The sequence below is a fragment of the Emys orbicularis genome, chromosome 8 (assembly GCF_028017835.1).
Source record: "Emys orbicularis isolate rEmyOrb1 chromosome 8, rEmyOrb1.hap1, whole genome shotgun sequence".
Taxonomy (NCBI): domain Eukaryota; kingdom Metazoa; phylum Chordata; order Testudines; family Emydidae; genus Emys; species Emys orbicularis.
The window spans coordinates 59996453-60010612 of record NC_088690.1 but is presented as its reverse complement, the minus strand read 5'-3'; the positions used below and the strand labels follow the sequence as shown (position 1 = coordinate 60010612).

The 14160-nt window shown below is 42.2% G+C and overlaps 1 protein-coding gene across 1 annotated transcript in view; it reads left to right on the top strand.

Moving 5' to 3' along the window:
- RASAL2 (RAS protein activator like 2) overlaps positions 1-14160 on the top strand; it is a 170208-nt gene that overhangs the window by 122723 nt on the left and 33325 nt on the right. Inside the window, exons 6-9 of the mRNA XM_065409333.1 lie at positions 6354-6507; positions 9851-9949; positions 10631-11185; positions 13647-13791. Of these exons, the coding sequence (XP_065265405.1) occupies positions 6354-6507; positions 9851-9949; positions 10631-11185; positions 13647-13791 (953 nt within the window). The remainder of the gene's footprint in view (positions 1-6353; positions 6508-9850; positions 9950-10630; positions 11186-13646; positions 13792-14160) is intronic.

Here is a 14160-nt window from a genome sequence, read left to right as displayed (position 1 = left end):
CCAACCGGCCTCATAATCCTTCCCTTAGGTTTGTTTGTGTGGGGAGTAAAAATGGTTGAGCCTGGTTGCATATGCTCTCAGCAACGGCATTAAAGCTCTTTGAACAGCTGGGAGGGTTTTGCCCTGCTGGGATTTACTGCCACGTGGGAATCCTCCTGATTTAGTAAAAGTGATTTTATGGCATTATCAGATAGTCGTAGTTTGCCAAACGTTCCTTTCTGTGCTTGCTAAGAATGGACCCTGCCAGGCACCAGGGCAGCCAGTAGCCATGGCTTTGGGATTCGTGGTGAAACGCTACCGCTGCTCTCAGACCAGCTCTTTCTACTATCGGTAGGTCCTCTCATTTCCCCCCCTCTATTCTTTGCAGTACGGAGGTGGAAAAAAGATAATATAAATGGAAACACATCTTGCAGTGTTTTCACTTTCTCATTCACTCATTCTACTTAATCCTTGTTTTAAAAAAAAAAAAAAGTGGGTGATTTTATCCTGTTTGAGATTTGGGGATAAAAATCTGTATTACGCAATTCGCTATTAAGGCATGACTCACTCAGGCGCACTCATTCAGCATATGTCATTTCTGTCTACACGCTGGAGAGTGCCGGGTGGGGGAGGAGGCGATGAAGCAGGTTGTCTCTAAAGAAATGTTGTCTCACTGGTCATGTTCTAGTGAGTGTTTCTCTTAGCCACTGCTTTCAGGTCTTATATAGCTGCTTTGTTTTTCAGGAAAGATTGAACAAGCCCACAAAGTTAAGCTTCCTGTCATAAACCTTCCCTTTGTGGATACAGACTCTACCCTGGCTGCCAGTTCAGTTGGCCCCTTTATAAACACCCCCCTTCATGGCAGATGCATTTCTGTAACCCACAGCGCACTGTCAAGCATGCAGAAAGGAGTCTCCACCCTACATAGTACATTTCCATAAATAGCATTTAAATGAAACATTATAGTTAAGTATCTGCTTCAGCAAAATAAAGGAGTCTGAAATGTTAGCAGTAGGGACTGTGATTGTCAGAGGAAAAATAATGTTATGATTGTGAAATTCAGCAGGATGTTCTGTGACACCATATGAGATTTATGTTAGACAAGCTGTGATCTGTATGGAGAAAGAGCTCAAAGGGCTTTGAAATTAAACATACATGGTTCAAACAATGAGTTTAGGGCTTTGGGTAGGGCCCTGCAATTAAACAAGATCTGAATCTCTGTGCTCAGAAAGAGCAGAGGCTCTTGTTTACATTCAAGTTCTATTCATTGTCAACAAATAAACTAAAGTTTCCAATAGTGAATAAACATACATATAATAAAACTGGTTAGACTCGTAGAATTGTTGACCAAGTAATGGGACATTTTGCTAATTGATAGTTGGAAAACCAAGCAGGGTGTGGTGCTTATAGAATGAATGCTTGCCATGGGAATCCACTGCTTCAGCCCTGGTTGAGTACACCTGTACTTCCGGACTGAGACGCTGTTGCTGACTTTAGGGTTCAGTTCAGCGGACCTGGGATTCCTAATTGCAATGTTGAGCAGAAACTCCACCACACGGGAATCCAGGTTCTCTCTGTTGATTTTGTGGATAAGTATTGAATTAATCCTTTTGATCTTAGGAAGTATCTCTGTTATTGCATCGGTGTTGTGTTGTGGATTTTTCTGAAGCATACAGGCATAACTTTCTGGACAATTTTTTAATTTGAGGACAGTTGAGACAAATGGGGTTTAGTTGGGTGGCTGGGCTGAGCAGGATTCAGCTCTCCTTACTAATATAATTCTAATCAACGTTCTTGAGTTTTACCTTGATTTGTTGATGAAGAAAAAATATTATGGGATTTTGTTCCTTCAGTGCTGTACTTATTTAATGTTTGGGTTTTAGATTATTGATATTCCCGTGTTGGGTTTGGAACAATATAATGCTCTCCCTAGTATGCTGAGTAATTGAAAGCCTCTTGTACTTTGTAGCTTGGCTTTTAAATAGGTCAAAATCAGCAGGACAGCTTCATCACCAAAGCAATTAGGTTTTTAACCCTTTCCCCCCTGATGCTTGCTAGAATACAGTAGTGGCTCATTAATCGATTGCTGTGTGTCCGATGCTGTCATTGGAAGCCTGAGGTTTTCAGTTCCCAGCCTCCTCTACTCACAACTGAAATCCTCCTGAACAGGAGAACTATTGAATCATGATGTGCAAGGAGACAGGGTCAGATTGGGGTTGGAGTTGTATGGTAGTGTTGCTGGAGATACCTGGTCAGTAGCGGTGGGATTCGGCGGCTGGGTCAGTAGTTTGGGGCATTGTCAAAGCTCTGATTGAGGAACATGCATACTTCACTGTGAGGACCACTCCCCATCAGCATTTGGAAAGAGGTGAGAAGTTGAAATGTTTCCCCGCACATTCCTCCTACCGCTACTTCTCATGATAGAAATGGTTGGTTGGTAATGATGCATTTTAACCATGTTTCCCTTATGCGGAGTTTTTACCATGTGCAGTAGATAGAAGAAATAGTAGGGAAAAGGTTACTCATTTAAGGATCAGTGTAATTGAAATCAGGATTTGGGTAGTTAGTGGGGCTGTTTAATAGAAACAGATTTGTGCAAACAACCCTTCCCCCACGCTGGGCCTGCTTGATCTTCCTGTTTATAGTAATCCTGCTTCTCTGGGATTACCTCTCTCTTCACAGACACTCTAAGTAGTACTCATTTTTCCAATAGCTTTCCATCTAATACGGCAAAGGCTCTTTTAATCTGGCATCATCACTGGACATTAGAAAAATAAGTGAGTGGCTTTGAGTTATTAACTGTGTGTCTATGCCAGAGGGGTAACGGGGTGGGCAAATTGTCTATTTTATTAATTACAACAACAGAATGTTGGATGAAACTATTTTAATAGAAATAAAATTTATTTCTATTGCAATTGCCTCTGACTGAATTATGTCCCGAGCAACAGTATCATAGATACTAAACAGTTTTACCAATAAATGAAAAATACATTGTGGCAATTGCAGATGCATTCATTCACATTTAACCCAACAAGCAACTCTCCAGTATCACTGTGGTGTGGGATGAGGTTGAGTTTTAATCAGTTGATAGTTGTTTGCTTGGCAGTGCTGAAAGGAACCAATCACCAAAAAGAAATCTGTGCAGGAGAAAATACAGTCACTTCCAGGGATTGCTAAAACTTATTCACAGCCCCTCTCCCCTGTCCAAACAAGACCATTTTATATCCAAGTTGATCTGAGATAAAACCACGTTCAAAATTAGTAGGCTAAAGAGAATGCTGCAGAGGAAACAAAACAGATGTTTTAGTAAAAAATTTAGCTTGCGAGGTGGGATATGGTAAATGTCTCCCAGCGGGGGGAAGATCATATGTGAAGAAAGATAAATAGAACTTCTGTGATGTATTTTTCTTCAGCCCCCGCCCCATTCCTAGTAGGCCACTGACAAGCAGTTTTTTAAAGATATTTTCCCCTCCTTGCCATTCTTTACTATCTAGGATCTAGTTAACTTGTTAAATCCAAGGAAGAGCAATTCGCTCCTTGCTTGAAAGGTCACCTTTGCCTTGTTGCAGAGCATGCTCCCTGAGCCCTGCTGGCTGCTGCTTCTCCCTGCTGTCTTCCAGCTCTAACCTCCTTATAGATGCAGCACCATGGAAACAGGCCCAGTGTTGAGCAGGCTACGCACCGCCAGGAACCTTGTTTGTGTCACCTGAGGGGCAGGATGCAGCATGAAGGATGAGGAGAAGGGATATTACTAAACATGTATGGATGGAGTAGCATTTCTTCCTGCCCAATGTTCCTGCCTGGCTTAAAATTCATCTGAAACTTTTAACCAAAGGCTTGAGATAAAACTACTGCTGGATTTTGTGCATTTCTTCCTCTGCACACCTGGATTTCTTTTCTGAGATGTAGCCCAGAAAAAGATTTGGAGAGGCTGTGATGTGGCACCACTATGATTTGGGGGTGCACTGCCAGATGGCTGTACAATTGCTTCATGTAGGTGTGCTTGATTGATGTAAATTAGAATGTGTTGGCCATTTTAACCCTAGGATGCTACAAATGTGATGGCTTTATCAGGATTTGTGAAAAGTTGCCTTGTTTTGGAAGGGGTCGTCTGTCTTCTCCTCCCTTCTGACCACCCCCTATTCTTCTGCTGTGAGCTGTTGGGGCTGGAATTAGCTGTTGGCGCGCTCAGCCAGTTGTTCCCTGGCATCATTCACTAAAGGACCTTCTTTTGGAACTGAATTTGCTGAGAATTTGGGAGAGTTGCCACTTGGGTAGCCAAGTGACCTCAGCAGTTCTTTCTTTAGAGGAGAAATTTAAATTAGAGAGAGGATTTTGCATAGAATAATATTAAAGTGGTGCATTGTGGTGTGTTTATTTTAGACTTGCCCTACCTAATTGCAGCAAGTGTTCAATTATACATGGCTGAGGTTTTAGGTTTTCCTTGGTACAAGCTACTGCTGTAACCTATTATAAAAAATCACAGTGCAGACAAAGTGCTCATACTAATGTTGTCAATTTGTATTTGAAATCTTTTTTGTAGCATCCATCTTATCAGAATGCAGCTGTTCCCTCTGTTTAGATCATTTTAATATATTTAATGTAACCTACATTTTCTCTGAGAATGTCTAAAGATCCCATGTGAATCAACCGAAATGCCAGAAGTAGCTGGTCTTGTGCAAAACTAAAATGAGGTGAACTCAGCTTGCTTCTTAATATTTATTCTTCATGGTATCCATGTCTTGGTAAGCTGCCTTAGAATTGGTGAAGATGCAAACAAAAATGCATTTGGAGAAGGCTTCCTGTTTTCAAATATCCCTCAATAAAGCTGCTGCTGTGGTATTGAGAGTTTAAGATTTCTTTAATATTACGAAGTATTGGGTTTTCTTAAAAAAGAGTTTCAAGGGGAAGTACAATTTTTCAGAGAATAAAGCTGCCAGCATAGCTAACAAAACCGTCCCAATCCTTCTTTGAATAGCCATTCGTAAATGTTTTTGCTTTGAAACGAAGGGCTTGTCTACACTTAAAACGCTACAGTGGCACAGCTGCACCGGTGTAGCGCTTCAGTGTAGACACTACTTATGCCAACAGGAGGGGATCTCCCATCAGCGTAGGTAATCCACCTCCCTGGGAGGCAGTAGCTAGGTCGACGGAAGAATTCTAGCATAGTCTGCATGGGGACTTAGGTCAGCTTAACAATGCTGCTCAAAGGGGTGGATTTTTCACATCCTTGACCGATGTAGTTAAACCGACCTAATTTTCTAGTGTAGACCAGGCCTACATTGTGACCCAACTATGATGGGAAACCTTGGTGAGAAAGTATTGCTTTAAAGTGCAGCTGTACTCTGAAAAATGTGTGCACTACTACTCACACATCTGCTCCTCCTTATGCTTAGTCTTATTTGCTGTGCATTGCTGAATAGTGATAGAGTTAAGCATGTGCTTAAGTGCTTTGCTGAATCGAGGCCTAGAGTAGCAAATATGTTTTTACTGTTTTTATCCCTGTTCACTCTGCAGAATCTAATGCAGTAAGAGAGGGACCTGGATTCTATTCCTTGTTTACTATCAATCATTTCGTTTACTAAGTTCCAGTTACAGGGATGATCAGTTAGGGATGAGTAGCCCCACCAAAGTAGTGCCATTGAAAGCACAATTTTACCTGCAGAACCTTCTATTCCAGGTAGTGATGCACAAGGAGGAAAGAACCTGAGGTGATAACATTTATTCTGGAGTCAGAAACTGGTACTTTACAGTGCCACTTTGACAGTAGACTGTACTAGGTCTACTTTATTTCATTCAGGCCTTGTCTACACAAACACTTAGCTCACAGCAAGCTGGGATAAGAGTCTACTCTGCACTAGCCTGCAGCACAAGTGCATGTGTGGACCCTCTGCTGCACACCAAAATTACTGTAGTGCACTTTATCTACCCTGCTTTGAAACAGTAGATTCAAGCGCACTGACAAGCTTCTAGTGCACAGCATCAGGGTCCACAGGGACACTTAGTGCCTGGCAGTGTAGATTTACACCCCAGCTTGTCACAAACTAAGTTTTTGAATAAACAAGCACTAACATACAAGTATCACATGGAAATTTAATTCTGAAAATATTGTAAACCATTTGACATGCAAAACTCGTCCCAACACTCTAAAGGTGACAAGTTAGCTGGAGGTGTGTGTCTTTGAGAAGTCAGCAAGAGCCAAAAGGAGACTGACGGAATTTTTTTTTTTGGGGGTTATAAAGTACTTGTAAAATTGTACAGACTGGTTAACCCATCAGTCTCAATCTTCCTTTGTTTCTGGGTCTTGCCAAATCTTGTTCAGGAGAGGTCTCCCTGACCCCCTCTTATTTTTCCCCTCTTGTCCTCTTTTTCAGGTCTCGTGGACTGCCAAAGCTGAAAGAATCTCGTTCACATGAGTCTTTGCTTAGCCCGGGCAGCGCAGTGGAGGCATTGGATCTTGGGATTGAAGAGAAAGTCTTTGTCAAACCACTTCACAGCAGTATCCTTGGACAAGACTTCTGCTTTGAGGTAAAGAAACTCCACCCCATAAAAGTACAGATTGCATGGTGTAGTCAGTCAGTATGCATTCCCAGTGTGCACTGTTTTGTGATTTCCTAAGTGGGTGAATAAATCTGTTTTCTCAGACATTTGAGGTTATGATGTAGACCATCATCGTAAGATTCTAAAGTCTTTGGGGTTAATGACGTCCATCAGTCAATGGGAATAAATCTTTTCAGTGACTATACTCTTCTAATTGAATGTCTGTGTATCTGATACATATCTAAGCATTTGTAATGTGCATGCAGATATATGGCTTAAGCTTGCTTGTTTCACTCCTCATAATCTGAATTCTCTTACAATACATTTTAAAAAAAAGTTAAATATGACCAAATTGAGAAGTCAGCTGATATAAGAGCTCTGCTCCAAAAGCCCTGTTCTGGCAGGTTATTGAGGAAAAGCTTGAGTAAACAGAGGCCTTGCAGGTGTCCGGAAGGTCAACAAACTTGAACTTTGTCAGGCAATCAAGGGATTAAATCTGTGGCTCAGGGCTTCTGCTGCCCACTGGCCTTCTCCCTCACTCCCCTGCATTCATATTATGGGGCTGTTAGCAACAGCACCCCAGCTGATCTTGGTTACCAACATACCATGTGAAGAAAGTGGCCTCTAAGTTAGAAAGGTCTGCAAAGTTAGTGGAAGGCTACTAAAGGTATATTACATAAGTGTGCTTTTAAATTGGATAAACCCTACCTAAAACACATGTCTAAAGTTGACAGGATGAACAGCATATTATCAAGTCCTACTTCAAGGCCATCACGCTCAACACAACGTCATGGGCCCACTCAGTCTTCAGTGGAGTTATGCCTGGGATGAATATGGCCCCCGGTGTCTAAATCCCTGACGCAAAGATCTGTTTGCTCTATCAGAACGCCAAATATATCAGTCTCATCCCTTTTCCTTAAGGCAACACGTTCAGAAGCTGTTCCAACTCATTTCAGAGTAGTATCTGTTGTGTGGATATTGATCTCAAAGGCCCAAAGAGTTAAAGGTGTCTATAATCTCTTTCACTGTCCAACATTAAACAGAGATAGGTAGGTTTGGGGTTATTTTAAACAGAGGCCTTGGTTTTACTCAGTAACTTGACAAACACCCAAAAGCATTTATTCAAATGAAAAGTTTATTGATTAATCAGAAGAAGGAACAAGAAATCAAAACAGGCATTTATATTGAAACTCAGGTTGAGTGATTATGCAAAAACAAACTTAGTCAAAACCTTTAAAGCCTTTCTCCTTTTGGAGGCAAAAGATCAGTCTCTTATTTTCAGAACAACTTTTCTTTGATGAAAAGGAAAGAGTTAATTTTACTCCAGCCTTGATGTGTAGAGGGCATTTACTTATCCTCGGCTTAACAGACAGACACAAGGCAGAGGAGAGACAGGTGAGAAAAGATGGGTGAAATAAGCTTTTGCTGATGTTTTTGGAACACTGGACCGCTGATTAGTTACAAGAGGATGCTTTTGGCTGGCAAGTCGACCATGACACCTGCTACTTGGATCCTGATTTACGATCTGGTCAGGGATGTCATCTTACTGGATATTTTCTTCATAGACAAGGCAGGCTTGGATGAATACAACATAGTTGACTTCAGGATACGATGAAAAGCCAAGAGAGTGAGAGATTAGAATAGAAGGAAAGAAGGGAGGGCATAAAATAACACCACAAAGCAGGGGTTCTCAAACTGGGGGTGGGGACCCCTCAGGGGGTTGCATGGTTCTTACATGGGGTGGAGCTGTCAGCCTCCACCCCAAACCCCACTTTGCCTCCAACATTTATAATGGTGTTAAATATATTTAAAAGCATTTTTAATTGATTGGGGGTGGGGGTCGCACTCAGAGGCTTGCTACGTGAAAAGGGTCACCAGTAAAAAAGTTTGAGAATCATTGCAACAAAGGAAGGGAAAATGATGCAGAATCTTACGTGCCCCTGCAATGCTGGCAATTATATATCCCCGCTAATGGGCTTGAGGACTGGATGTCACAATCATGTGATGACTTTCAGCACTCACAGGTGAAAACAAAGTACCATGAACAAGATTAAGGCCAGCAGGCCTTCCTCTCAGGAAGAAAGTCCTTTAGATGAGTCAAGGTGAGCTGGGATGAGTTGCAGTGCTGGCAGTTCGGGGGATAAGCGGGGACACCAGGTGGGATGGGAGATGAGAGGGAGAACTGAGCTGAGCTGATCATGTCTTTTTTCAGTCTCTTTAAGAAAGGGTAAAAGTGGGTGTCATAGTTCATCTCCCTCGTTATTTTGTCCACCAATTAGGCCTCGTATCCGTCACACCAATTTTGGTCTATTAATTCTGGTTCCACATCTTCCGTTTTTAGACAGCATAATTTCAACAATCTTTGGGTTATATCAACATGGCCTTTTTGGTTTAGATTAATCAATCTTCTTTGGTTCTTTTGCACTTGTTACAGCATTCCGCATTATAAACAACTTGACCTATTTTTCATGGTTATTGTAACATCTTATGAACTTTCACATACTTTTTACATCTGAGCTCACAATAGAGGTATACTTTGTAGGCTCAATAGTCACAACATAGCCCATTGGCTGGAAGCACTTCCTATTCTGCTTCAATCTTCCTGGGTAGACAGAAGACAGCTGGCAAAACAAATGCAAAATTTAGTGCTAAAATTTAGTCTTAAAGTGGTTTTCCCATGCTCATATATTTGAATGGGACCAAGAACAGGGAGAGCTGGCAAGGCCAAATAAAAATTGAAGCAAAATGTGACTGTCTCCTTATGTGCACAAACAGAGCTAGCGTCTGTTTTGCTCCAAGTGGTGGTATCTCTTCCAAAAGCAAAGTAAAACATTTTGGCTGTTTCAGCCCATTAATGTGTATAGTACCCAGAGTGTGCACTTTTTAGCTTCCTGAAGACAGTATTTCCAGTGACATCCAGCAGGGATTTTTGTGCATCAGACCTTTCATCAACATGTGACTAGTCTCTCCCTACACCTGCTCTGTTAATGATCAGATTGTCTGCCTTGGGGACTTACGGGGATATTGAAAGTATCTAGAGGCTGCAGTTCAGTTAGCATGTGCACAAATTTCAAATTGCTGACTACATCCTTATTTTACAGTCTCTCAGAACATTTGGGTAGAACAGTGTGTTTCCCTTCAGTTTTATACCCATCTGAGCTGAGGTTTTTTTCTCTGCACTCTGTGTCCTTTTCAGGCTTGTTCCTTCCGTGCTCCCATATTTTGCTGCCTCTTTCATATTTGCTCTCAATGCTTGAAAGTCACCTATGACTTTTGCTCCTTTTTCTGCTTTGCAGTCTTGCCAGAACTGGACCTATTTTTTGTGTTTCAGGTAACCTACTCCAGCGGCAGTAAATGTTTCAGTTGTTCCTCTGCAGCAGAGAGAGACAAGTGGATGGAAAACCTACGCAGGACAGTGCAGCCTAACAAGGTAATAGAAGAGGAAGCTGCAGAAGCATTAACACCAGTAAAATGTACATGACATGATTGGATTCTTGTCCAGATGATATATTAAACCATCACAGAGGTGCTCACCTATTTAATTAGGTTGATCACACCAAAGTAGCTACTGAGGAAGGAGGCCACTCTTGGTGTACCAAAATCTACCAGGCACCACTTTATATAGAGTGCAATAGGCTAAACCTTTAACTAATATATTCCTGTTACCTTGCCTCCTGATCCTCATCTCTAAGAACTTCCATTCATTGAGACTGATCAAGGAACTACCATTGTCAGTCAGGTGAAGCGTCTGGTTGCTAGGCTTTAGATTGGGTTCCTTCTAAAGTGTGACCCAGGAGCAAGGATACAGAGCGTCATGGCCCAATAGAGGGGTTAGCTCTTGGTAACAGAGTGATTTCTTTCTGTGTTTTAAAACAAAAAATTTTTTTTTACTGAGTTACCAGAAATTTTATGAATCTGCCAGCTTCTGAATGGCAGAAGCGAAGAGCAAGTTTGTGTTCTGAACCAATTTGATCAAATTGATTCAAAGGTGATCAAATAGCGATGTATAAAATACGCTCATTGCGCGATCTGTGTTTTCTGTTTGAAAAGAAAATGCTCTTTTTCCTCATCACTTTCTCTAAATCAACGCTGAGCTCTTTGTTCTGCACAGGACAACTGCCGTCGAGCCGAGAATGTGCTCCGTCTCTGGATCATTGAGGCCAAGGACTTGGCCCCCAAGAAGAAATACTTCTGTGAGCTGTGCCTTGACGACACTCTGTTTGCCCGCACCACCAGCAAAACAAAAGCAGACAACATCTTCTGGGGCGAACACTTTGAGTTCTATGGCCTCCCGCCCCTCCATAGCATCACAGTTCACATCTATAAGGATGTGGAGAAGAAGAAGAAAAAAGACAAGAATAACTATGTAGGACTGGTCAACATCCCCATGGCCAGCGTGACTGGCCGTCAGTTTGTGGAAAAGTGGTACCCAGTCAGCACACCTACGCCCAATAAAGGGAAATCAGGGGGGCCTTCCATTCGGATCAAGTCCCGATACCAGACCATCACCATCCTCCCCATGGAACAGTACAAAGAATTTGCAGAGTTTGTTACTAACAACTACACCATGCTGTGCTCAGTGCTGGAGCCTGTGATCAGCGTGAGGAACAAGGAGGAGATGGCCTGTGCTTTGGTGCACATTCTTCAAAGCACTGGCAGAGCCAAGGTAAGAGCAGAAGGAACACGTCACAATGATTCCTGAGGCTCATAAGCATTTCTCATGGGTTTTAAAAAAAAATAATTCACAGATTAGGAAGGCTGGGTTTGCATAAATTTAAATAGAGATTAAGATGGAACTAATATGAGGGGTGTACAGCCCTGGGAATGGGAGTTAGAGGAGGGGAACACTACCAAAGGGGAGAGGCTGTAGAAGGGAAGCGAAGTAAAGCAAAGCAGAATGAGCGTTTTAAAGAAGTTTGGGCAAATCCTTTATAAAAGGAAGGCAATATAGGTGTGCAACACATTACCAAAGGCAGAAGTAGAATCTGTAAGTGGGAATATATTCCAAAGTTCTAGATGTAGACACTTAGAGGAGATAATTATTGCAGGGTTAAAACATTAGCCCATGTAGGTGGAAGGACTTCATAGCATCCTACCATCACAGAATGTTACGTTTGTACCTTGAGTACATAAAACTATTTCCTGCATTGCCGGATAGGTGATGCACCATGAACACTGTAGCATCAAGGGGCTTGCAAATAAAATTTTGTAAATGTGTCTTATAAACAGTGAACAGCAAGGATTCACCACAGTTAACATGGGTGATTAGCACTTGGATTAGCCTAGCTGGATTGTGAGTTGCCACTCTGAAAAGCCATACCCGCATTGCTGCATCCTCACACTGGTGCTGCACTCACTTGTGTGTGTCGCTCAGACTTCTGGGACGTATCCCATGGTTCTTCATTTGCAATAAGCTGAGCTACTCTATGATTCTATCCCAACTTGTCTGTTCTTCTGGGTACACAGGGGGCATTGTGGGAAGACATTGGAGGACTATCCGCGCTCAAGTGGTCACTTTGTCACTGCAAAGCGGGTAGATTACCAGCCTGAGTGAAAGTGGTACCCAAGCTCTACCTCTATGACCCCCAGCTGTACCAGCTACCCTGAGTTTTTAAAGCACAGCCAAACTTGGATGAACCGGGTGTTGTGTGTGGACGGGAATGTTTACATAATCCTTTAACTTTTATGTACTATATTTACCATCTTCCACTGCACATGTCCCTCTCGATAGAATGTCCTTTATGACCAAGTGTCTCTCCTATAGCATTGAACTGTAATAATTCTGGCAAGCCATCTCCAGATTCCTTCAATGTTCCTTGCAACAGATAAGTAAATTAGCATGTTAAAGCTCTACCTTTTGTAGTGCTTGTATTTTGGATTCTAATGTACTGGTGAAATCTTACGATGTAGGATATTACAACCTGGAGCTCTCAAGTGAGCAATCCAGGATGTTGTTATATTGTTGTTACACTTGAATCTCACTAATTTACACTGATTTGGGAAAACTATTGCCAATTTTTAGAGAAAATAAAAAGGTAAGTAAATAACAATAAAGCAAGGGTAATGTAGTTTGGTTGTAGTTATTAGAGACTTCCTAGTATACTAGTAATGTGCTTCAGTAAATTTTGTGAAGTAGCATTTTAGGGATGTGAGATCTCACGACCTCTAACTGTGTGAGAGGCTGCCACTTTTTTCCCCTGCAGATTAGCAAGCTTCTGTTGTATTATTCACGGAGGTTTGATGGGATGTTAAAAGATGTAGAAAACAAACAAAAATTTGGTCTCTGCCCCCAGGAGCCTTATAGTGTCTGAGGCTGGATTCTGGAAGGAGCTGATTGTTTTCTGTGGGATGCTGAGTGCCCTCAGTTCCCGCTGGAGTAAGCAGCTGAGGAATTTGATTACCACTGCAGGACTAGGTCCTGTATTAGGAGCTTGCAGTCTGCTTTGATTCTTGCCCTTTGTTCTGTCTGGCGTGCCTGATAGCCTGAATGCAGTTCAACACAATGCTAAATCAAGGCATAGTAGGAGTGCTAACTTTGTCTCCCAAATCCCCAGCCCATTTTATGCTCATTAATTTCATTGGTTTAAATCCTTCTTAATAAAATTCCTGTATTCAATAAAAAGTTGGATTTGCTTTCCTCCTGATATTTTGAGTTTGGATAGCAGGGAAACAGAGCTAGTTATCTCTAACATACATCGGTAAAGCATGACTATAACATGTCAGCCATGGAGGAGTGAGTATGTCATAAAATGTCAAAAAAGCTTGGTTGTAGGGATTTTTTATTTAGAGGCTTGCTTCCACCTTTCTAATTTTACCCACCAGTCCCAGCTGCTATTCCAATTTTAGAAATGAGTCCAAAAATGACAGAGCTGGGGATCTGTATTGGCCTATGCAGTCAGGTACACAAATGTGAGGGGAACTCTAGCTAATCTGTATAGCCCCCAGTGGTGTAATATCTGCATGCCTTCCCCGAGGCCAGGCACTTCAGTTCAATAATCCTCTCATCCTGTTTTGAAGAGTGCAGGGCTCCTTTTACTCTTCCCATCTGGGTTCTAAAGTCGTTGAAAGAGCATAGCATGATTCTGTTTGGTTAATAAACCTTATTCCTGCTGGACTTTTTCCCTCAGGACTTCTTGACCGATCTGGTGATGTCTGAGGTAGATCGCTGTGGGGAGCATGATGTTTTGATCTTCAGGGAGAATACGCTTGCAACCAAAGCCATTGAGGAGTACCTAAAGTTGGTAGGACAGAAGTATCTTCATGATGCACTAGGTAAGAAAGTACGAGTCTCTGTCTTTCTCTCTCTCTCTCTCTTTCACAGAACCTAGAGCCAAATACTGTCAGAGCAATCCGCCAAGTAACATGGCTGTGCTTTGAGTATCCTGGTGGGAAATGCATTGACTGCTACTCCAACCTCAAGGCTGGAGTTGGTTCTATGGCTCTAGGATCCCCGTGTACTGAGATCCATGGCCCCTTGCCACAGCACCAGATCCACTGGCCTCAGCCAGTGCATACAACGGCACAGGGATCTTTCACCTAGGGGACGTGTGGCATGTCCCTTGCGTGTACTCCTGAAATGCTGCTCTCTCACCATGTGCAGTAGAACCTCACTGGTTCTGCTGCATCTGGGCCCTTCTTGTT